Source organism: Dicentrarchus labrax, unplaced genomic scaffold (genome assembly GCF_905237075.1).
Source record: "Dicentrarchus labrax unplaced genomic scaffold, dlabrax2021, whole genome shotgun sequence".
In the NCBI taxonomy this organism is placed as follows: Eukaryota; Metazoa; Chordata; class Actinopteri; family Moronidae; genus Dicentrarchus; species Dicentrarchus labrax.
In genome coordinates this window covers 42,932-69,452 of record NW_026136702.1, presented here as the reverse complement: position 1 = coordinate 69,452, position 26,521 = coordinate 42,932, and the positions used below count along the sequence as shown (strand labels likewise).

The 26,521-nt window shown below is 42.5% G+C and overlaps 1 protein-coding gene across 3 annotated transcripts in view; it reads right to left on the bottom strand.

Moving 5' to 3' along the window:
* Positions 1–26,521, bottom strand: part of LOC127372226 (thyroid adenoma-associated protein homolog) — a 94,662-nt gene that overhangs the window by 27,951 nt on the left and 40,190 nt on the right. For all 3 annotated transcript variants that reach the window (XM_051415754.1, XM_051415743.1, XM_051415735.1), the window contains exons 29-31: positions 18,347–18,515; positions 5,700–5,803; positions 1,947–2,029 (exon numbers count right to left, since the gene is read on the bottom strand). In XM_051415754.1, coding sequence (XP_051271714.1) covers positions 1,947–2,029; positions 5,700–5,803; positions 18,347–18,515 — 356 coding nt within the window. The remainder of the gene's footprint in view (positions 1–1,946; positions 2,030–5,699; positions 5,804–18,346; positions 18,516–26,521) is intronic.

Genomic DNA, 26,521 nt, shown 5'->3' with positions numbered 1-26,521 from the left:
CTGGTGGAGATGAAGCAATGGACAGTGGGGGATTTTTTTATGAGTCCGCATGGATCAAAGGGCTGAAGCAGAGAAATGTGTACGGGCACACACAGACACACACACACACACACACACACACACACACACACACACACACACACACACACACACACACACACACACACACACACACACACACACACACACACACACACACACACACACACACACACACACACACACACACACACACACACACACACACACACACAAAGGCTTGTGTTCAGAGTTGAGAGGATCTGGCTGCTACTTAATGCAGGGTGCCAGTTAAAAGGGAAAAAAGAGAAGTAATATTGAAAAAGCCACTTGTTCACCTCCTTTAGTCCCACTCTTAAGAGCCTGCTGCTTTCAGATGAACTTTGAAAAGTGGAATTACATGCGAGGAATGAGGGATTGGAAATAAAAAAGAAAGACAGACCAACAGAGAACTCAAAGAGGGTGAGAAATGAAGCCAAAGACAGACTTAAGATAATAGAGTGGCATTAGAGGTGTGTAAGCTGGAGGGAGCTTTAGTTATGTAAGGAGCAGAGCCATGTCGGGCCAGGCCGCGTCCTCGATCTACAGGCTTGTTTTGAGAAATCCTCGGTATTTCCACTGTCAAGACGAACATGTGTTCAGCACATGGCCGACCGAAAACATAAGTGCCTCCCCCGCCCTCTCTCTCTTTTTCCCCCTCTCTCTGTACAGCACTCCAACATAAACTGGGTCATAGGCACAATCCCACCATCTGTCAGAGATCGCTCGCCTTCGGTTTCACATTCCTCGGCTGCGGAGACCCCCACCGGCCCGCGCACATGTGCACACAACCGCACCATGAACACAGACACACAGACACACACCAGGGGTCTTCTCTGAACCACCCGAGACATGAAGCCGACTTCTGTCAACGATCAGTCTAAATGGAGAGTGCAGTGGACAGCCTCGCCGGCAAACGTCGCGGGGTCGTCGGTTCAGACGTAGAAACACTCAAAGTCAAATTCACAGCGAGTGGAGGGAACACAGTTGGCGTTAGCGGAGCTGATAAAATCCCCGGCAACTGGCTGACATCAGCAAAAGACCATAGGAATCGGTTTTAGACTCAATGTGAAGTAAAGTCGTTATTAAGTGCTCAATATATTTAGTATTTTTGAGGATTTACCAGTGTATGTTCATTACCATCAAATTCATTTTTACTTTTAGTTTCCTGTTTGCTAAGAATAAAAGGAGAGACTCTTTTAATGCGGTGGAATAACAACACTTGTTGCTCAGAAGACATTTGACATTACGGACAACGAGTGCAGAAATTCACTGTTTTGTATCTTTTTTTAGGATAAAACACACAAGTCAACAACATCAGGCAGGATGTGACGCTTCTGAAATGCTCTCTTGAAGACACATGGATCACAGAGTGAAGGAAGTTTTATCCCTTTTTAATGACGCAGGTTCATTAGAGGAAGGTGACAGGTGTTTATCGGATATGTCTCAGCTTGCTTTCCGTCTCCGGTGATTTGACTACAGTTTACTACAGTTTCCCTAAAACCAAGGTTTACGTAGGCGATCTGAGTAAGAGGCTAAAATAAAATTAAACATTTCCAGGACAACAAACGTTATTTCGAGGATATTGGGTTATTTTTCATCAATTTACAGGAGTGTCCATGACTGGAAAAACAAGTCTCTAAATATCCAGGTTTACCAGGATGTGTGGAAACTGAACCAGACTAAGAACGTCTAATAAGGAGGGCCCAAGTCTACTTCCAGGTGAACTGGTGCGGTTTGTGTCTGATGTGGAACGGGAAGGATTTTATGATAGCATTACTCTTTGATCCGACTGCTGCAAGCTCATCTGGTAACAATGGGACAATGTGGATTCTCCCTGATATATAAAGTGAAAGTGAAAGACTCACAACCCCGCAGTAACTACTCACCATCCAGAAGACTGATCTTTGGCCCACACAGGCACACCAACACATCCAGAAAGGCTCCTCTGGTCACCACACAGCTATTTTGTCTGAAAAGAGAAGAAAAGACAAACAGGAAGTTTCTTTTAGCAATTTAATTCAACAAATGAACCTTGGATTGATTAGTTCTGCCTTTGATCTAGCACAGAAAATCAGTTTGACCTAAGAAAGATGACTCTTTGGACTCAATTCTGGATCTGAATTTGTCGGGCAAAACACAAAGTGTGTGCTTGAGAACCTTTAATAATGAAGACTGCCCTTAAATGTTCCTAACCACTTCAGAGATAATGCTGCAGCCTCCAGTCAGCCTCTGAGATCAGAGATTCTCCTCAGACTCGTGTCTCACCACAAACGTCTGAACTGGGTCACTGGACACTCAATGAATCTATTGCTTGCGAGGATCTTTGTTATTTGGGGAGATCTCTCTGGATGAAGTAATTTCCCCGGCCTGATCAAGCGTCACTTAATAGTTTTTCTGTATCTCTTGTTACCGTTAGTGATATTTCTTACATGAAATTCAATATTTTGAAGTATTTTGTGTGAGTTTTAATTGAGAATATAGAGAATACATGGTGTGTTAACGTGCAGCCAGGTTTGTACATTTCACCCATTTGTGCGTCTAAGGTCAAAGTTTTTGACAGTAAGGCACATTAATAAAGCCATCACATAAAACATCATATTAAAATACACAAAATACCATTAATGATAAAGATCCACTAAAAATAAAATAGACTTTAAAGTGCCAAAGGTTTATAATTTGAGAGTTGAATAATCTAAACATTTAAGAAAATACCCAAAATACCTAAAACTAATAATTCAATTCTTCCTTCATCAAGTTCAAACAATTAATGGTTTATCTTAATTCTGGTTACCTATATTGAAAGTATATATGTATACTGAATATGATACTTTAGAATCTCATTTTGGATCGGTCGCAGTTATTTTCATGGTTCTGGACAGATTTTGAGGCATTAAAGTTGTTTCTAGGATGAAATCTTTCACATGAATATTAAAAATAATCACATTTCTGTTTAATCCTGGTTTTGAGGCATATCTTTTTTGTTATCTGTCTTATTTTATGTGTCTGTAATTCAGACAGAACACTTAAAACATTTATATCTCTTCTCAATGAGGCCTTCCGGGTAATTAATACATTTTTTTATATTTTTTAAATTTAGTTTTCATATTCATCTGCTGAAAGTGGAAAGGTGTGATCCAACAGTGCACAAACACTGAGAATGGACTTCACGGTTGGAGACATCTCTTGCATATTCATAGATTTGGGATTTTTTAATGAGGTAGAAGGAAGAAGAAGTTTTTCAGGATTTTAATGTGGACATTTTTTCATATTAGAAAGACATTATTGTTTCAAGCAGACTGTGTGGAGGGGATCTTTAAAGATAAATCAAGCTTCTTTTTTTTTTTAAATGTACTTAAATGTCGACTACACAAACAAAAAGTTGCTGTATTTCTGGGTCAACAGCTCGCAGGAGAATACACACAACAGGACATTGGTGTGTGTGTGTGTGTGTGTGTGTATTTAATTTGTGGTGAATCCTTAAAGCCCAGAATGTGGAACCATCACATGAGCTGCCCGCAGCTGTATGATCATACATTTGATAAATTCACTCACAGTTTACACACACACACATATAAACAAGCAAAGGCTTGAAAAGAGGAACCAGCTGTAATTACGTCCTCTCTAATCGTAGACACACTAATTGATTTACTGTGCAGCCTACGACTCTTTGGTTTCACTACAGTCCTGATGGAGGGTTTTTACTGTTGTATCATTTGTGAAGGCTGACACAAATATCTTATATCTGTGTGTAAGTATCTTGTGTGTAAGTGAAGCAGCATGTGTGGGCAGTGCAAAGTGTGTGTGTGTGTGTTCAGTTTATGTTCAGTCGAGGAAGCCACGGTGTGTGTGTGTATGTGTGTGTGTGTGAAAACAAGGGAGACAGTGTGTGAGCTTGACGTCATGTTTTCATCACTCAGATATTAATAAGACACACGCCCCTCACCCAGATCTTCTGCACACTACACACACACACACCCACACACACACACACACTACACGTGATGGAGCATGGGAAGAGGGTAGAGTGTGTGTGTGTGTGTTAAGTGAGAACAGATTTGGGCAGAGATGAGTCCTGTGAAGTGGGTTGAGTGTGTGTATGAATGTGAGGTAACATTATAAAACAGGCTGTAAGGGATGAAGTCAATGTAAGACGTAACCTTATTAGGGCGGCCGCCTGATAGTCGACTTAATCGTTAGTCGATGAGAAGAGTTGACGCAGAACCAGGCGGGTTCAGGCAGCGACAGGAGAGGAATGAAACCAGTTAATTAGTCACTAACTGTTAACGTTATCCATCATCCATCGTATCGATCAGTCCACCAGCATTATCGTAACTTTAAGATTAGTAATCTAACACATTCTTTCTGGACTAAATTTCATACATATTGTGAAAAGCATTTTTCAACCTGATGCACTCTGTTAAGTAGCTGTTATATTAAATATTTTAAAAAAGGCTGTTTTGTTTGGAAAATGTACGGACTTATTGTGGTTGAGAGAAATGGCAACCACGTTAAATCTGGAGAGATATTCATATCTTTATAACTAAGATAGAGGAGGTGTGTTTGATAAGATCTGGGTGAGGACTGATGTTCACTGCCATGCTGTGTATATTCCTTTCATATAACAATGTATAGGCACTTCTGTATTATCTGTTTAAGGAAAAGGCTTTGCGTTTAATACAATGACAGTGGTAGCTGTTATTACTTAGGATGTGCTGGCTCCACTATGCTCTCAGAAATAATAAACATATGTTGTTGTTTTTATTTTAAAATAGGCTGTAAGAAGCTGAATCATTTGATCAGGACCCAAACAATACAGTGGAGAGGCTCTAATGGGTTGGTGTCAGGCCTGATGGGCCACCACAAAGCCAAAGTCAACAGCAGTGAGCTACACGAGCGTCTGCACTCGTTGTTACAGCGTCGACACCCTCTCTGAGCCAGAAAAACTCAAAAAAATGACACAACGCAGAGACGGTGTGAGGCCAAAACCCAACACTGACTCAGAGCAGACGAACAATGCATTCCATCCTTTTTGGAAGGTGGCCGCTTCAAATTAGTGGTGTTCTGGAAGAGAGAAGAGGTTTTCTTTTTCCAAAAACAGAGATCCTCTGACCTGTGTTGTCCTTAGATCTGGGCGCCGGGCTCCGCAGTGCTGCATGATCAAACGGACAGACGGTGGGCGCGCTCTGGTGAGCAAGAATTCACCTCGTCATCTTAATAAAGGCTCATCAGTGTAACCAAGCGGAGCTAGCGGGGCTAGTGTTGCTAACCCAGCGACCCCTGTGTTATCTGGTGCAGGCCGCGAGCACGGGGAAGAGACCGGAGACCCAGGCCTGACCTCAGCCAGGCAGGAGGGGGCCGACTGGGTAATCTGTGCCCCATCTTGAGGCCTCCATCTTGGGCGAGAGGGCCAGAGGTAGAAAGGGGGGCTGCGGATGGGACAGCAGGCGGTCTCTTTGAAATGGAAGCCTGGGCAGGACATGAAGCGGACACGACCAGGGAGGGGATGAACGGTGAGACAAGGAGCTATTCTTCTGGTGAGCGGGAGGGATGCTTATCTCTGTGTGTGTGTGTGTGTGTGTGTGTGTGTGTGTGTGTGTGTGTGTGTGTGTGTGTGTGTGTGTGTGTGTGTCTAGGATTACCGAGAAGCGAGCCACATGCGCTGACGGAGGGCTTCGCTGATGCCATTTCCTGCTGGCAGCGGCCTGTGTGAGTCAGTCTGGTAGGAGCGCAGCAGAAACAGCACCTGCATACACACAAACACACACACACACTCTTCAACTGAGATACACGTGAGAACAATAATTTATTTATTATTTATACGTGAGAGCGGGGCAGCCCCACTGACTGAAATGTTGCATCCACTAAAAAGAGAATTGCTCTGGATTAACAAACTACAGAAACTGAAACCAGAAGATGTAAACCCCCGGGTGTCTTTAACACTCACACGGGGGGAGGGGTCACCCTCACAGAAAACAGGTCCCTGATTTAGCTGGTGGCTTTCTGTTGGAGGAAGCATGTTCTCCCTGTGTCAGTGTGGGTTCCCTCTGGATGTCTACCACAGTCATTGAGAAACTCTACAGCCAGTAGGTGTGAATGTGTCATATAAACTGTCAAACAGTCTGCTACAGCTGTAGGCTCCAACCTGGACAGGACCTTTATACTCTGTAATGGGAATGGGAATCATTAAACACACTGCCCCGTTCTGATTTGCAAATCCAATTCAGATCAAATAAATCATGAAAAGCAGGAAAGAAAAGTGTTAAAGACATAAATATTAATCACTGAATCACAGTTATATTTTAAAGGACCTGTGTGTAGGATTTATCGGCATCTAGTGATGAAGTTGCAGATTGCAACCAACTGAATACTGCTCGGCTTACAGGCATCTAGAAGAAACTACAGTGGCTGTAAAACTAGAGCCAGTGTTTGGTTTGTCCGTTCTGGTCTACTGTAGAAACATGGCGGTTCAACATGGCAGCCTCTGTAGAAGAGGACCCGCTCCCTCTGTAGATTCTCATTCTAAGGTAACAAAAACACAATCATTTCTATTTTCAGGTGATTATACACTAATGAAAACACACCTATTAATATCATATTACATTTCTGACAATAGATCCTCTTAAATGTTACACACTGGACCTTAACATTATATATTATAATTATATATAATTAACATTAGTTTGAATTACTGGACATTTTCTGTTTGGCCCATCTGCTAACACAGAGGCAGCTGGCTTTATGACCTCTACTGCAATCAGCCTCCAGGGGGCCATCGACATGTTTAGGCTTCACTTTCGAAGAGCTGTTATGTTGTCCGTCTCTATATATGTCGATGGTAGTGACTAATCCACAGAAATATTAACTCAAATTAAGTTACGTGCATCTGTGGGTAAATGTTTTTGTTAAAAGTGGTTTTCTGGTCAAGTCTGACTTGAGGCAGTCTGGGCCAGTCTCTCCAAAATCGACATCCAAAATTATTTTTGAGGACATAATGTTGAGTCAAACAGCCTGAGGGATGTTAATACTACACTGTCATCCCACCAAATGCTGGGCGCTGGGAAGTATCCTTTAACCACATGAAGGACATGTTACCCCCTCTAGACAACCATCGTTCAGTCAACTTGACCTCTGGCCCCTGTGGTGGAAATATGTGACTTCGTAAACACACCTTCTGTAACTGGACCGTTTCTGTAATAGTGACAGAAAATGTTGAAGAATTTTCAAAAAGTCTGTTTCCCATTGGAGATCAAATACATTTTTTCATTGTGGCTGATGTGACAGTGTGTGATTGAGCCAGTTTGTAGCAGGTGGACTGGTGGTTGGGAGTGTTCAGAGGCCAGGACACTGGCTGGTTGGCTGGCTGGCTGGCTGGCTGGCTGGCTGGTTGGCTGGCTGGCTGGCTGGCTGGCTGGCTGGCTGGGGTGTGTATTCTGGGCCTTGGTAAGTATACTCTTTAAGCCGGGGCCACGGCCACAGACCAGTAGGAAGCCATTCATTACGCCGTGCAGGGAAGGAAACGTGGGGAAAAACCAGGCCGACCACGTAGCACCAAGCCTGGCCACTGAGTCCTGGCCTGCCCCTTCTCTTCTCCTGCAGTCTCCACGCCCAGGCAACACCCACTGGCTCGTACAAACAGCTTCTACACCCCTGGGTCATTCTTCCACTCGCTGTCACTTTCTAAGGGCTTTTCCACTTACACAGAGCCAGTGCTGAAACCGATTCCCGAACCAAGTATCGAACCTTTCCAAGTGATTCACTGTCAAAAAGCTGGGCCTAAAGGATCAGTCACACTTGAATAGTCACTGAGCCTCTTATTGACTTCCTAAATCTCATGTGACTGACAACTCCAAGAATACGTCTCCGATGTCCGTGTTCTGCACACAGTTGTGGCAGATTCCCAGTCACGGCCATTAACAGTACAAACTCAGATCAAACTGTCAAACTAGGCAGTGCTGATCAGATATGAATCAAGATTCTGTTACTGCGTTACTCTCCTCAAATCTGTTCACAAACTGTTACTGTTTATCTGTAATATGAGATTGTGTGTGACCAGGCGAGCCGCCATTGTTTCCTGCTATGGACGAGTTGCGCTGCTCAACTCGCAGTACGAGAGTACTCCACAAACCGATTACGTTACGTACGCACGTAACCTCACATAACGATAGGCTCACAGTTGGTCACAGCTCATCTGCGTCAAACTTCCATCTGCAAATTTGCACGTTTGACCAGTTGATGCAATGCTTTCTTGATGTACCTTGTGATTGACAAAGGAGAAGTAAATAATTCGAGCAGGATCCTATAACCCTGTTTGTTCATTACAGTGCTACCAGACTAGAATAATCTTGATTAACTATGTTTGGCCAGTGGCATCACATCTGTTTTGGATGTCTGGCAAGTCTTAAATCAGTAAAAACAGCTACATTCTGGCCTCTTGCACTTGTTGGATTACAACCCAACACGTCAAGGGCAGAGTAATGAGACCATATAAACCAAACCAAGGTTGTATGGAACCAAACAAATCATGGGCACTGAGGAAAGTGAGGAGGTCCAATTTCAGGAAAATCTGAGAAGATTGAAACATTTCTTCATATCAAAAGCAGCCTTGGATGGCATAGTAACATAAAGGCTGTAAGTTTTGACTTGGTGGTCAACAAATCATCTGGCATTAAACTCAACAACAATCATGTTTTAAGTGACGTGGAAGTTTCTGGCGTCTCCTCAGAATTTTCTTTTTGCTTGCAGGCTGCTGAAACCGGCAAACCAAAGTCGATTCTCAGTAATTGTTGGCATGCTTTGTGCTCAGTTCTATTACATCCAGTTATGAAATTGGTTGACTCATTCAGAAGCACAGGGCGGCTCATTAAAAGGTTAGTTTTGAAGCAGCTCCAGTGCCAGTGTTGGAGCACTGTGTCTTCATTCCTTCTCTTCCCTCCACTCCACAGCTACACCTCATCCACCGGCTTGGGAAGTCCCTGCATGGGAGGCTCAACCGGCTCAATCCAGCCCGGCACGGAGAAAACCGGAATATTTATAGAAAATGCTGCCTCCCTGTTCCTCCTCCCAAAGACAGAGTACAGAACTACACCCCATGTGGGAGGAGATGCTGGGATTGGATCAAGCTCAAATGAATGGGAGACGATAGGACAGCAGCACAGAGACCTGGTGCAGGCTCATTTTTGCTCATCACAGTTCAGGATATTTCCCTTGAAAGTGTCTAAATGTGGATTTTTTTGTTTTCTTTTTGTGTTTGTTGACACATACACAGTCCTATGTACAGTGAAATGTGTCCTCTGCATTTAACCCATCCTAAGCACTAGGAGCAGTGACAAACTCCAGATCTGAGCCAGCACACTGACTGGAGAATTAACCTAATATACATGTTTTGATAGTGGGGGAAACCGGAGCACTCGGAGGAAACCCATGCAGACACGAGGAGAAAAACTCCACACAGAAAGGCCCTGTCCTAGTCGCCCAAACAGCACCTGGTATTCCCAGCTAGTCTCCCATCCAAGTACTAACCAGGTCCGACCCTGCCGAGATCGAGTGTATTCAGGGTGGTACGGCTGTAAGACTATGAGGAACGTGCTTTAATTAGTCCGGCTGCATCCACTAAACCTAAAGGAACCTTTTACTTCTTTCAATCAAACTACTACACACTCAGAATATCTATAAGTGAATTTAATTTAAGAAGGTGTAAGACATTTAAAAGGTGTCCTGTGGAGTTCAGTGTTCTGAACGTTCTGCAAATTCTTTCTTAAAACCTACATTGTTTACATCCTGAACAAGTGCTGAAGACCTTTGAAGGCCCTGACCATAGCACTTGTACTCAAAAATAGAGATTTAAAAATATAATTATTGAGAATTATTTACACAACTTTATGGTGACTCATACTCTGTCATTCATTTTCACTGTCATTTTCACACAGTATCTGGCCCTAAATGTTCCACTATACAAACTTATTGCTAACTTTGTCGTTTGGTGCTGGGCAGGTAGTGTACGGTAGCTTTATAACTTGTTTTTGCTGAAAACAGCTGTCTGCTGCTGCTGGAAACGTGGTAGATAAAAGCGACAGTAAAGTGCTGCCGAGCTGGATGAAAAGTGTGTTTGTCACTCGAACTCTCAGATTATACATATAAATTTAATCCATTATTAATGAAAAGATATGGATTAGTGCAGCTTTAATTCCCTAATATCCTTTAACTTTATCACCCTAGTGCCCCCCCCCCCAGGGATTCAGGTTGCAACTTCAAAGAGCAGAAAAACATTTTGTGGCAGTGCTAAATATAAAAAATATCAAAACCTATTTGTACGCCTTGTTTTCTAGCGAGGCGTTTAGCTGCTTGTGTGTGTGAGAGTGTCTTTCTCTGTGTGAGTGTGTGTTGCAACATGCCTTACTCCTCTTTTGGGCCTGGTAAAAATAGTGGTGGTGGATGTGAGGTCCCTTCAGACTCTGTTATCAGCCTGCCCTGCTGTCCCTCCCACTGCCGCAACCACAGACTGACCACACGCTGCAGCGAGCACACACACATACACACAGCAAGTGCAAGTGCAAATAATTGCACACCAATTCATGGCTCAGTCCAGTAAAACGCACGCACAAAGAAACATATAAATCGGCATTCACATAAAACCAGATAGAGGTTAGGCAAAGTGTGGACGCGCCCAATTAGGCAAAAAGAGATCCCAATAAAGACGGGCTAAATATAAAAACAGAAATAAACACACTCTCTCGCTCTATATAGCCGTATTCCTGCACAAACAAAGCTTATATATGCACTCTAGACACAAAGTCATACTCTCACATATGCACATGGGCGTGACAACCAAGTAATTTAGTGGCGTGTGTATGTCTGTGTGTGCATGCAAGAGCTGTGTTATTACATCTTAGTCAAAAGTTACAGTAGCGGATCTCAACTAGGCCCGAGGGAGCAGTTAGTTATTTCCATTATGTCCAGAGAGACGTATATATTTTAGTTCTGGCAGCAAGAGCTGCGTGTATGACCAAGTGTGTGTGGAAGGGTGATGATCTAAAGCAGTAAAATATAAAGCGAAAAGTCCCATCTAGATCCAGTGTTTGGTTTGTCCGTTCTGGGCTACTGTAGAAACATGGTGGCCTCTGTAGAAGAGGACCCGCTCCCTCTGTGGCTCATTCTAAGCTAACCTACATTTAGGTGATATGTCTACAATTATTATATTCCATTTCTACCAATATATCCTCCTCAATGTTACGCACTGGACCTTTAAGAATAAAAAGTTATGTTCTTCACAGTTCACAGTCTCTTAATTAACTATTTACAATGTTATCTATATATATCCATCTATAATATATAATGTAATATATTTTTTCGTTCTTGATAAGAGCAAAGACAAAACTCCTAAATGTGAGTGACTACAACAGAATCCAGGTCAGCTGATACTGCAGATGACCTGTTTCTGAAAATCTACTTTCAATTCATTCTTGACCTCAGAAATAGTAATTAAATAATAATTAAGTTTACTTTCAGGTTTTATTTTGGGAGGTTGAGTCGAATCTTCATAGATGAAATTTTTTTGAAAAAGCTAAAATGCTGTTAAAAACTGCATTATAATGAAGTGCTGTAGTTCTGCCTTACAAATATTCTCCAGATTTAAGAAAATGAGTTTGTTTGGTGATTTTAAGAGTTTTATCAATGAAAATTAAAGTTGTGATGCAAAAATGATCACTCCCACTAACCATGAATCATAATGTATGATGTTTTTACCGTATCGCGCAGCACTAACTGTTCATCAGAAGACAGAGTTGGCAGTTTGGAAGCAAACTCTGAGGAATAACACTGCAAAACGTGGCTGAAAGCTCTGGAGAAAGCTAGTAAGAGGACTTTGAGTTACTGGAGGTCCTGGATTCCTTGAAGAATTTGTTGAGAAATTAAATCATAGGTAATCTTAATCATGACCAGATTAGAAGAAGAAGATTAACAATAGTACAGAAGACATGTGTACAACCTAAAGTAGTGTTACTGTTGATCCAAAAGCACAGTGCATTATAGACTTTCTTATGTGGCCCCCACCAGCTTACAGTGTTGAGGCTAATGTCTGACACCAGTATCAAAACGTCAGGATTCCCTCTGGATTAGATAAATCTCATGTCATATTAGCAACAGGCTGGCTGAGGTTTACAGGCCCACACATTCTTTCACTAGTTCAACCCCGAGGGTTTTCTCAGAAAGCCCCGGTAGACCACTGGCCAAAGGCAGCCGCCCCAACAGCAGACCAAAAGACAGTTATTGGAAGAGAGCAGGGAAGAATGCGTTCGGAAAAACAACACCAACATCACTGCCGCCAGAGGAAGAGACTCTTAATTCTCCAGCCTCCTTCTCCTTCATCTGATTTAGGCTCTGTTGTGGAAATACACAAAGGATTACATCCGTCGAGTTGGCCCTCCTCAAACCACCACAGGCCGCAGCTTTAATACTTCTGGCCTGTACCAGGCACTGTGGGCCAGGGCTGTTGCTGGCGCGTGTCGAGAGCGGAGTTCGGTGTCGGTCTGGGTTAGTGCCGGTCTGTCCGATGGGCTTGTTAAGCTCGGTTCTGGTTGTATCAACAGAGGTTTGGGGCACGTTGGAGTGACTGAAGTGATTCCAGTGTGTTTTAAGTTGCTTTATCAAAGAAAAGGGCCTCACACAGGCCATCCAGAGGACGGGACTGCCTCCAGTTGAACCAATAAATCTGTCAGATGTTGGCCTTTCATTGAAAATCTGATATCAGCTGGTTAGTTTTGTCTTACGGGATCAGGTTACTTTAATGTTTTACTATTATCTTAAGTTTAAAGGAGAACCTACAGTAAGTTATTTAAAACTTTAAAACATTTCCAATTGAAATGAATTCATTTCAGAAGAATCTCTTTGATCAGCAGATTTGTCCGCGGGGAGAAACTAAACCCAGGTGAATCCTTCAGATCAGTTCAACTTTGGTGAACTCAAACATTTGGGGAGCAATTTGGGGTTCAGTTCTTGCCGTGACTAGACTTTTTCCAGCTGGTTAACACGTTCATTTTCCTGCTACCTTGCTAACTTCCCACTGCGTGATATCAGCCCTGATATTGTCGACTATTTTGGGAGATCCCTGACATACGTCCCGAGATCAGAGGCACATCAGTACGCACTCCCGTGACGAGGATCGCGTTGTTTGAACGGTCAGTGAGAGCAGAGACAGCAAGCCTCTCTCTCCAGCACCAGACAGGAAGCAGCGATCCAGGTAGTTTGGTAACAGTCGAAAAAGAACTCATAATGGACGGTGAATCCACCAACCAGCACTTATTGTAGTGAGAAATCTTAATTATTGAAACTTTATCAGCCTCATAAAGTCTCTCATTAGCTTCAAATGAATGTATGGCACATTTTATTTTTCAGAATAACCAGGACTACTTGAAAATGATGAAAAATGTGATGAAGAATAGCTGTAATCAAGATTTATGGATTATTTTAAAATGTAGAATTTAAATTTGACTACAAGAAAACTTACAAAGTGCATTTTATCAGAATTCAGTGTCAAATAATCAATAATAATTAGTAATAATCAGTGGTATCTGTGAAATTGAAACAGACAGGAACTATAACTTATAGTTATAAATAACCAACCATCACTAACCTTTCTGACTTCCCAGGGGTCAAAGGTCAACTACAAGAATGTGAATAATTTACAAAAGCATCATAACCAATAAATAACAGTGGCAACTATTCAGTGAACCCTTTACAGCCTCTAACACCATTACAACAACACATAATGAGCAGTTACAAGATGATAGCTCATTCTGCTTATAGAGACCAGGGTTATTGATACGTTGATTGACAGAGAGGTAGACCAATCAATCCATTTGTAAGCCTCACTTTAACAGTGAGCGAGACGCTGCCGTTCCACTGGGACTGATAGGGAGAAGTGAAAACACAGCTGTGAAAAAATGTATAAATTTGTATTTCTGGCAAGATGTTGGGTGGTTATCTTTAAAAAAAAACAAATCATCTTTGAGCCGTTACAGGTCCTGATCCTTGAAGCGATTCTGCTCACTGAGGCGTTTTAGAACAGCCTCAAACGCAAGCCAGTAGAGAAGAGAGGTCAAATTCCTACAGCGGTATAGAAGAACTGCAGCATTAGAAGGAGAATGAAGTGGGGCTGGATGGAAACATTTTCTTGTGTGCGGTTATCAGAGCTCTTCACCGAGTGTGTGAGAAAGTCAGCGGGGTGGTACAGCCTGCCTCAGTAGCTGTGATGGTTCCCAGCTCCACACTTGGCCCACTAACAGTTGTTCTTTGACAATAACAGAGGAAGTCATTTCTCCCTGGAGCGAAAACATCTGCTACCTGTTACACACACACACACACGCACATGAAATGAAGCATATTAACATACATTAGACATCTCCCAAGGCGAAACACAATGTCCTCATCATCTCAGCATAAACACACTGCCACGTTCCTTTTCCTTTTCCCGAAGTCTAAACATCTCACACGAGTGCAGAATATTTGACACACACTCCGCAGGCTGCATATCTCCTCTATCAGTGTTTGTGTGTGAGATGCTCCCCTCCACACGTACGCTGCAGACCTCTATCTCTGCCTTACTATGTTTAGACCACTTCACCTGCATGCATCTTCCCACAGCTAGACACTCCTCACGTATCTGCCTCCATCATCTCCATAGTGCCCCCCCGCCTACCTACACACTGGCTATCTATAGCCTGGTTACAGATGGTCCCTATAGATACACAGCACTGTCAGGACTGCTGTCATTCAGTCAGAAAGCCTCTTCAGTCAGATGTGCTTGCAGCTGTGTCAGAGAGGTCACTGTGTACTCTGGGAAACAACAAGACAAGAAGGAAATTGAGAAAATTGTGGAAACAAAACTAAACTGCAAGTTCCTTTCTTCCTTTGGGCTCAAGGTAATAAAAACAGGATAAAGTGAAAGGTTTGGAGCTTTTCAGATGAACTGTGTGGCCAACATAATCATCGGTTAACAGTGATCAGAAGATATGTTTGTAAGAGTTATTGAAAGTCTAACAGAGGCCTTCAAAGAGGAGATGAGTGTGTGTGTTCTTCTGTTATAAAGAGCTCTCTTTATTCTGTCAGGGACACTAATACTCAGTCTTTGTGTGTTATTTTAGTAAATATTTGAATATTTCACAAAATTACCATCAATGTAGATTGTAGTAACAGGCTACATTAATAAATGGGTTACTACAAATAATTATAAATTCTGATTTAAAACAAATTATGACTGTTGGGTGTTGAATTATTTCTGATATTGTCCATCAGAACAGACGTGTTCACAGGTCCAGTGTGTGTGGTTTGATGAGCCAGTGTGCTTTTGGTGGAAGGAAAAAGGAAATTGAATGGCAGAGGAAGGCCTGCAGGCATCAGCTGTGTTATATCCCATACAGACACATGTGTGAGTGCTATACAGCTTTACCCTCTCCTCTGGACGGGTAGAAGAAACCGTTTTAAAGAGTAAAATTAAAGTTTGGCACAAATAAATGGGCTGCTTTTCCCCTTTACCTCACCAATCACAGCTAAACACGAACTCTGACATTTTCTGTCATCTTTCTGCTCTAAAGCCGCAGCGAACAAGTGTCGACATTTACTCCAACATGTCTCAAAGACTTTTTATGCTCATCGGTCAATGCCGACTATCTCAAAATGCCAGATAACTGGCCACCGTAGTTCTCCCCCTGTGCTTGGAAGGGGTTGCTGTATGACGAAAGGGACGGGACAACAGGTGATACAGTACAGACATGACACACAAGACGACACAGACACGGTGAAGATGAGACACAAAGAAGCTACCTCAATACGATCTCAGAAAGAGACCGGACAGAGGAGCACAAACAGAAGATAAGAGAGACACCAAGAGAGAAGAAGGAGAGACAGAGAGCAGAGAGAGGGAAGAGAGAGAAGAGATGGAGAGCTGAGAGAGGGAAGAGATGGAGAGCAGAGAGAGGGAAGAGATGGAGAGCTGAGAGAGGGAAGAGATGGAGAGCAGAGAGAGGGAAGAGATGGAGACGGAGCTGATGAGACAAATGCAGAAACAGGAGACATCTGGGGAAGCGCCACACATGGCGGCCATGACAGGAAAACAAACTCAAATCCACTCTCCACTCCTGAAATCTCCTCTAAGCCTTTAAGAGGCCCACCTCCCCTCCCCTCCCCTCCTCTCCCTCGCCCTCCCCAGCCTTCATCCCACAGCGGACCTCCCTGCAGTCCCGACCGCTACCAAACCATAAATGCTCCATCAATAAGAAGGCAGAAATTCTGAAGAGAACGGAGCAGTTTTCATTCTTTGTGTTGACCCCCTCGGCCCGGTTCTTACCACTCCTCACCCTCACCCCCCCGCAGCTCCCTCACCGAGCCCATCAGCGGCGTTCAATAAAAGGCCAGGGAAACTCCCCTCTCCCCTGCTCCTCCTCCTCCTCCTCCCGGTGTGTGTGTGTGTGTGTGTGTGTGTGTGTGTGTGTGTGTGTGTGTGTGTGTGTGTGTGTGTGTGTGTGTGTGTGTGTGTGTGTGTGTGTTGATATTACCGGCAGACTGTTTGGTTGTGTTTGTCAGAGTGTGATGACAGAACTAAACACTGGTATTTACCCTGTGATAACCGCCTTGTCTGGACAGGCTCTGTGTAGAAACTGGGTGTGTGGGACTGACAGGGAGTGTGTATGTGTGTATGTGTGTGTGTGTGTGTGTGTGTGTGTGTGTGTGTGTGTGTGTGTGTGTGTGTGTGTGTGTGCGCGTGTGTGTGAGTGCTTGATGCGCCATATCTATAATCTCTGTGTGGGTGTGCACATACACATGTTATGATAACTGCTTTGGTAATTGCATTTTATGTTTTGTCTTTGTTGAGTGAAAACCTCTCGAGTCCAGTTGTGGTTTTCATGTTTGAACTTGAGTGAACGGATCATAAACTCACCTGTGAACGGCGGACATTTTCAATGGAAATGCAAATAAAGCAGAGAGCTGCTTTTATTAGCTCTGAAAAGTTTAAATCTTTGGTCTATAGGTTTATCATCTTATGAAAGCAACTGATGAGTATCACTGTGTGTGTGTGTGTGTGTGTGTGTGGCGTGCGTGCGCGTGGATATAATAACATGTGTGATGTGTATCTCTCCATTCATTAGAATAGCTATAAAGATTATCACAATGTCAACACTGCCGCTAGAGGTGACGACAATATCAATTCCCAGATAAGTATCACATTATATTACAACATAAAAGTAGATTTTCAGACAGAACAGATTAGATTAGATTGTACAGCTGTACCAAATAAAGAGGACACTGAGTATATGTGTAGATTTCAGATTATTTAAACTGTTGTGAGACTTCAGGGAGTGACAGACATCATCCCGTCAGAACAAGCACAGTTACACTGACACAGATGGTCCAACCTCACTGACTCCTCTCCACGTTAACCAGGGTTCAACTACGACCCTCTGCTACCATCATCTTTAATATTTGTGTTACTATTTATAATTATTTCAATCTGTGGATTGTTGTGAAAAAGTTCCCGGTCAAAGGTGACATCATCCGAAAACCAATCCTTACATTTGAAACACCTAATCAATCATCTATCAGTCAACTACATGAATCAGCTCAGCACTAGTGAAGAAACACTGTGCAGGTAGTTGTACTGAGCCAGGACCCGACAACACAAAACCAGTCTGATAAAGGGCTGATCCAACATACATGGGATGCCGAAGACAAACACGAGACACATTTTTACCCCAGTGTGCAACAGTGGAACACACATGTAGTTGATTTCAGCAGCCGGCAGGAGAGACGCTCCATGCTGCACTGAAACCCCGACCCACTGACACTACGCCTCGTTGTGGCCCAGAAATAAACCCCAGTGTGAAGTCTGTTGAACGGTTGTTGAGAAAAGTGAAGAAGGAACGCACATTTTCAGCAGCATTTCTCACAGGTCACACAACATTAGGTTATTCAATATGCTATTCAGGAACATATGTATGTATTTGGCCACTGATGTTTGCAGCTACCGTGATACTGGACAAAAACAAATATAAGAAACCGCGAGATGCAGATGGAAAATGTGTGTGTACTTTATTTGTATGTAAATGTGACAACAGTCTTCACTTGTCGTGTGTGTGTATGCTAACATACTATTGACTGTAGTAAAGTACTGAGTACGTACCGAGGCTACCATCCCTACATAAACACTTGTGGTCATTTAAGGGCCTTTGTGATTACAGCCCCCACTGAGTGTTATGGCATATGTCATGTATATACGAGCGTGTGCGTGGGTGCAGACCTGCAGCAGAGTCCCGTGGATGTGGTTGTGTTGGATTCTGGGTCCGGGCTCTGAAGGAAGCTCCTGCAGTAAAGCGTGCACGGTGGGTGGGACCTGGGTGACCAGCACAAAGGGGACGAGGGCCCGAGCCGCCATCTCTCGGGTCCGATACACCGCTGAGCGCCCGCATCTGCAGAACACACACACACACACACACACACACACACTAGTGTAAGTTATTAGAGTCGTGGAACATGGAGAGCTGTACTGTTTTTATAATCTTTTAGCTGCATTACGCAACATTGTAAGTTTGAGTGGAGGAAGGTTTCCCATTATCACAGCTCGTGGGATGTTATTGTAACTCTTACTGTATATTATCATTAATAATTATCATTATTATGTTGTACTCTGGCCACATTAGGTCATGGACAAACCCATGACTTATTTCATCTGGAAAGTTGCTATTTTTATGTATATGTTATCTAACATCTCCATCTTTCTCACAATCTAAACAGCTCCCAGGCCAGCAGATGGCTGATAAACTCAGAACAACATATAAAGACCGAACTATCTAGTTTTCGCCCACAGTTATCTCTCTCTTTCCTCCACACACAAACACATGGTTCATTTACAGTATCCAACCGGTGATGGAGAATGTGGCCAGTCACCCAGAGTGCAGACTAAAATTAACCTTGTTTACAAGCTGATAGTCTTTCCTTCTCCGGTGTCAAAACACTGCCATAGCTGACATGAGGGAAGGACGTGACCAAGACCTGAATGAGATGAGGAGGAGGAGGAGGGGTGAGACAGGATCCAAAGGGGCAGAGGAAGAGCTACCCATATGAAGGATGTAGGTAATCTGAGCATCACAAAAAAACAATTAGCTGTAGTTCAAGTTCTCGAAAATGCCTCCAATTTAATGCTTCGTATTATAGGAATAGTTTTGTGAAATGACTCTATAACTGTCTATCCATTAAATAAAACCAGTAGATGGTTAGCTTAGCTTAGCACAAAGGCTGCTCACGATCTGCATGAGTGTCTGTACAAAATGTGGTGGATCTTGCCTTCCATCAGAATCCAGAACTCACCCAGACGGACAAATATAATGTGACACTAACATGCACACATTTGGATTTCAGGTGATCAGGTGACATTGGGACATTATTCTGAAATAATGTACATATAGCAGTATTCTCTCAGCAGACTTTAGCAATGAGTAAAGTAAACCTCTGCACATGATGCCTGCATATTAACCTCCCCATATAGAGAGCATATACTGAATACATACATACTGTACAGTCACACGGGGAGAACACGCTCACATACACTCGTACAGGGCAGAGGTGTGTGTATGTTACAGGCTGTTTATAGGGTCTGTGATGGCTTTAAAGCCGGCTGTGGAAGCCAAACCAGCAGCTCAACTCCGCTGTGGAAAATTCAGCAGAGCGTTCCAGAGAAACGAGAAACGCCGATCCATCACTACAACGGTATGCGGAGATGAAAAAGACTTTGGGATGAGAGAGGGTGAGATATGTGTAAAGATACAAACATAACGGACGTGTGCGAATCTACGTTGAGACAAAATATGAGAAAACAATGTTAAAATAATTTTGTCTGACGAGAAAGAGGCTTGAAATCAGTGTGGACTTAAACAAAGAGAGGGCTGTGCAACAGGTCAACTGTCAACAAATGCTTTTCCACCTGCTGTGAGCATGCCTCCCTCACACACACACACACACACACACACACACACACACACACACACACACACACAAAAAAAAAAACACACACACACACACACACACACACACACACACACACACACACACCCACCTATGGCCAGACAGACAACCAAAGACCCTGCAGCAAACACAGACAACAGTGCATTCCTGAGCTCTACGCGCCTGTACACGTCACACACACACACACACACACACACACACACACACGCACACACACACGCACACAGACGCACACAGACGCACACAGACGCACACCCACCTAATGACCAAAATCCATGTCCATTCCTCACTTTCCACCCCTCCCAGCCACCATTTGGGGCCCATATGTTAACTATCTGTGCTAATTTGTCCCACTGAAACACTTTTGTAAAAGGAAATGACAGTTTGGAAGGGTGTAATTTTAGAAACAGGGCCGTCCCCTGTGGGGTCACAGCAGACTGCTGACTGGCATGGACGAGACTCATCTGGGCCTCATTTTGGAGAACTGGGAGAATAGTTTCCTCCACAGAGACTGTAGCATGTTGGCTAAACAAGCCCAAGCAACAAAGTCTGTCACTGAACAATGTAGTTAGGAAGGGAAGTGGTGACGCCATTAAAATCGTTTAGCTTCATTCATTCATTCATGTGGACGAGATGCAGCTTTCTGAACACAACGTGTTTGCTTGACATTTAATTGATTAGTTTACATTAAGTAAACTTTAATGTGTAGAACTGGAAAATGTTTGACTTTGGCGCCCCCAGTGGCGGCATGAATAAAATACACTGTGGCAAACGGATAGAGCTTTAATTGTAGGGGAGTAAACGGAGGATGAAATGGAAGTAATCGAGTAAAATACAAACATTAGAGTAGTTCTAATACCAGTGTCTGAAACTCCTCCGATACAGCGTAAAATGAGGCATCAGTTATCGGTGTCTATGCTCAAAGATAGCGAAGTCAACAGATGGTTCAACCTGGACCAGGCCACACAACAACGATACCAATCCTACAGCCCACAGTATAGATACGTACAATATGCACATGTATTGGATCGGCGCTCAAAGTTCAGTTATCGGAATCAATAACTGGAAGGAAAGAAATTTAACATTTCTTATAAATACCTCAAAAATGTAGTGAATGACAGAACACGCAGTGGTTTTAAGAGTTTAAAAAGTGTTGCCTGCAGGTTGCTGCCGGGGAGGAAATGACAGTGGTGTTTTTCTGAAGCCTCACTTTGGTTTTACCGTGCCCTTTCAAAAGAAATGAGATATGAGGCAGCGAGGACGAGAAAGGAAAGGAAGGGAGTGAGGCAGGGAGGGTGAGGAGAGATGCCTGGACTCGATATCACAGGACATAAATCACTATCATAAAGGCAGAGAGAGAGAAAAGCAGGAAAGAGCTGAAAGAGAGGAGATAACTGTTCACCAGATATTAACTGGGCTGGAATGAAGCAGCCATTAATTATTAGAATAAATGTGTCTCCATCATTGTCCTCCCCCTCTCTGTCGTCATAACCGTAATTCTTCTCGTCATTATCCAGGCAGGTGTGACGCAGGGCGAGGCCTGGCAGCGAAGGAATGTTAAAAACATCAGATACAATGCTGCGTGGTGAGATAGAGGGGGGAAGAGTTATGAAGGCACGATGCTCCGTCCTGTCAACAGAAGAGGAGCTAAGCTACATTTAATCCTTGGAGGTGGCGGGTCAGATCATATGGAGAGAGGGCGAGGAAGACGAGGAGGACGAGGAGGACGGGGAGGAGGAGGGGTGACGGTCGTCGACCTCATCAGACACGTCCGCACACGTCTGGGGAAGATGAGTTTGGGGTATGGGGGCTCGGTGGAGAGAAACACGGCTGGAGCCAAAGAAATTAGAGCTGGGCTATATTTAACATTTCCAACATGTGGGCTTCATTTGGGTGGATGTGTGTGTGCGCAGCATAACTCCTCCGACAGCCCCTCCTCAAGCCATCGACCTGCTGACTGCGAGAGAGGACTTCTTGAAGGAATTAGCTAAAGATTTCACTAAATTACTCATTTGTTAAGATAAAAAAAAATTTGAGTTTGGAAGCACTGAAGCATTCTTTAGGCTGAATGAGAACATATTGCAGCTCCAGATGGGGACTGTAAATGTTCAGCACCCACACACTCACACTGTGATCCCACGTCACTTTCCATTTGTCACCGTCTGACCAGAATGTGATCGAGGCAAACAGGAAGAACGTATGGTGTCTCACTGAGAGTGGAGCCGGCAGCCAAACTGTGATTAACACAAATACGAGAAAACTTCCCCAGTTTTAATTAGTATGGAAATCTTAGGTTCTACTGGGAGGCTGCGATACCCGACTGTGTATAAAGACTTGATATATCTGAGTAGTGGTTACAGTAACAGACTGATTGACAAGATTATTTCTTTCATTTTCTGGACTACTGTAGAAACATGGTGGTTCAATATGACTATTTTCCTCTTTCATCATCATCATCATCATCACCACCACAGGTAATACATACTTTAAACTAACCTACTCACTTCAACAACATTAATTACATCTTATTTTATAAAATGGATTTTTTACCATATTGCCGCCATCTTGTTTATTGTATGATCTACTGATGTAATGTTGTTGTGTTACTCTTGTTGAGTGTTTTATATAATGTACGGAGACCTGAAGGGCCACGAAAAGCGCCACTAAATAGAGTGTTTTATTTTTATCTTTAAAATTAGACAATTATTGATTATTCATGAGGGGGATTGATCACTAACTCACTTTAAGACAGAAACCAGCATGCATGCTTTTCCTGCAATCACCAGCAATATCATAAACCTCACTCACTTTAACTCAAATGTATTCATTCATCTTAAATATATTAAATTATTTCTATTCATTCTCTTGCTTCACTGCACTCACTGTGCCACAATAACTGATATATGTGATTGTTTCAGCACATATTTCTGCCACCTTAGAAAGTGTCCATGCCAACCTCATCATCATCACAGATCATCAAAGTCTGTGGTTCCCAACCTGGGGGTCGGGACCCTCACTAGGGGTCGCCAAAGCTTCAAAGGGGGTCAAAAGGCCTTTTTGATTTCAAGGTGTGCTAGCAAACGTAAAAAATATACACAGCAGGCCCATAGCTAAGCATTTGCAAAGTAAACTTTTAACTAAATTGTCTAAAAGTGTTGGAGACAAGAAAACACAGAATTTATCAAAATTCCTTGTTTGAATATAATATGAAATATCCATAACATATGTGACTGAGTCAGTTTATTAATGATAGAAGAGGGTTGTTAGGATTCATCCTCTGGGGACCAGGATTATCTGTAAATACTTTAATGCCAATACATCCAGCAGTTATTGAGACATTTCAGTCGAGGAGCTGTTCAACAATCTAATGACTTCATTCAGCTCATCCCAACAACAAGAATATTAAACCAGCGATACATCACCTGTGTACCACCAACATTTACAGCCACACTCAAGTGCTGTCATCCAAACCGTCAGTGGAGCATTCCAACCTCAAGGTCTCAGCCTAACCCCCTCCCCACAATCTCCTCCCAAACACACAAACACACACACACCTCTTACAGCAGCACACACTTCCACCTCTCCACCTCTCCACCCTCTCCAGCTGTCAAACATTCTGCATCTCGCTCAGCAGACGTCTGACACAGGAATTCACATTGCAGATGAACTCAACGTACAATAACAATAAAAGTGGAAATAATCTTCCCTTCATACATAACACTGATAATGCTCGGACCTACAAAACAAACTGGCTTTACACTGAAAGCTTTCATGTGTTACTTTATGTAAAAAGCTCGTCTGAACACATCACGTGATATGTTTCTCATTTCTGGGGGGAGGGTGCGTATCGGTGGACGCCTGGTTCTGTTCACCAGGAAGATCTCACTGTCTCCCATTTTTTCCAGCCTTCGATCCACAAAACATCACCAGCTGCGTTTGTTGGCACGCGAGAAGCAACACCAACAAAGCCGAGCTCCAGTCTCCATACAGATCATCATATCATATTGTGATTATTCTGACAAATATAATGACTCACTATTAGTGGGAATGATCATTTATTCATAACAATTTTTATTCTCAATGGAAAAAGTATTAAAACCACAATGAGTTATTTTGAGTATTGATTCTATTTTGTTTTTAATTCAGTTTAGTTTCAGTTTTTATTTCAACGTTTCAGTGTTAATTTTAGTTTTCATTAATCATAAGGGTTATTTGTCAGAAGTTCAGAATATATGTTACAATATAATAATTCACTCACAGTCCTGCACTAAAGACTCCTTATGTCTGTGTTCACAAGATTTACTAAAACTAAAGACATTTCCAGTATATTTTATTTTTTTCAAAAGTCTAGATTAATTAATAATCTTGGTTTGCACCAAAAAAACATGTTTTCTTACGTCTTGAGATTTGTAGGCCTACAGTACTTCATTATAACTCACAAATGTAACCTTTATTTAGTTTAATTTATTTTATACATATTTAAAAAGCATTTGACAGGAGGTGCAAACTTTTTATTAGTACAAAAGTGATCAGTACATCTTAGAGTAGGGTGTTCAAATATATTTAATAGCATAGTTGAAACACTAACTTACATACATACATAAATACATACATACTTTTGTTACTATTTTAATCTTTATTTCTTTGTGTGTCACATGTTGTGTTTCTCTTCATTAAAACTAGTCTGGGTTTTTAGACCCCTGAATCCAGCAGTCAATTATTTTAGGGTTCAAATTAAATAAAAGGTTTGTGCATAGGAAATATAACTGTAACAGAAATGTGTGCGTGGAAGAAGCTTCAGTTCTATTTGCAGGTGCAGCAGATGAACACGTACCAATAATATTTGTAGCTTTCTTCATCTCAGGAATGTAAAAAATGAAGGCTGAAACCGCAGTTTCCCATTCGCCTGGAAGCTTCACTCCCCAGTAAACAGCCAGATAAAACCAGTCACAATCTAATCAACCACAGAAACCCGCTGGAGACATCAACTCCAACTACACAAGTGTTTTGTCTCAGCTTGCACAAACACAAAATCAGACAAAGTCTCACACAGACTAAAAACTTCTTATTGTTTCTAATCTAATTTGCCTTTATGGCGAGACAGGAGCTGGATTTCAGGGAGCGTAACGCTAAAAGATCACTGCAAAGACATGAAGTACGCATAAAAGATGCAGAAGCACCTGTGCAAACAAAACAAAAGAACACACACACACAGACACACACACACACACACACACACACGCTCAGACATTAATGTTTAGGCTGCAGGTGTTTTGTCTCGGTGATTGTTCTATACTTAGAATGAGTTCAGAGAAACGTTGTTTGAGAGGTTTATCGTGGCTGAGAGAGCAGGTGTGTGACCCTCTTGGGTTTGATAGAACATTCCCCCGTGCTAAGGTTTCTTCTTAACCTTTTAAATGAGCGTTGGAGCTGACTGGAAACACATTGTCATTGATAGCGATGACACGAGGGAGGAGCTGCTGATAGCGGGAGCCTTACGCCCATTCACATCGTGCTCGGTACAGCTGGTCATTGAGCGGCTCTGCTGGGACTCTTGGGAGCTGTAAAGAGCTGAAATTCCTGCTCAGGGTTTCTTCCAAGTCTTCCATGATGGACACGAGTGATTTGACAGATGCACAAAAGCAGTACGGAATAAAAGGAACGTTATAAAAACTTGTTCCTAAGCAAACATCACAAGACAAGCAGACAAATGATGCTAATTGTGATGACAGATAATACAGTAGATCTTAATCTTGTGTGTGCAGTGCGTGCATGTTCCTGTTTTTAAGTTAAATAATATGTCCTGATATATTTTGACAAGCTTGTGGGTGCAGTATATCTGCATGTGTCTGTAAAAATATAAAATATATACAATAAAATACGCTATAAAACAATGTATCTGGCAGAAATGTAATATAATATTCATAGGTACGTTTTAATCAGTGTATAATCGACTGAATATAGGAATTGATGTGTTTTTTTTATTTTTATCTACAGAGGGAGCGGGTCCTCTTCTGACGCAGTCTGCCATGTTGAACTGCCATGTTCCAGCCCAGAATATACAAACCAAACACTAGTTTTTCCTACACACCTTTTCATTCTGAGGGCGTCCAATACAGACGCGAGCGGTGTTCAGTTAGTTGCAATCTGCAACTTCGCCTCTAGATGCCACTAAATCCTGCACACTGGTCTCATTCATTCTGAGACTATAAAAAGTGACTGAGATTACATTGATTGGACAAAACAATCTTAACATAAGGTCCATTTAGAATCAGTCTTCAATGCTCAAGAAGGAACTTTCAATCTCATCTTTTAAGCTAACGTGAATGAGAAGAATGAGTAAGCACACTGTATGAACACGTCTATCTTCCTCTTCTTCTAGTGTCGGCGCCACCTACTGCTCATCTCGTGAACCAAGTCTAATGACCCATTATTTCTTTTGCCGATTTACATT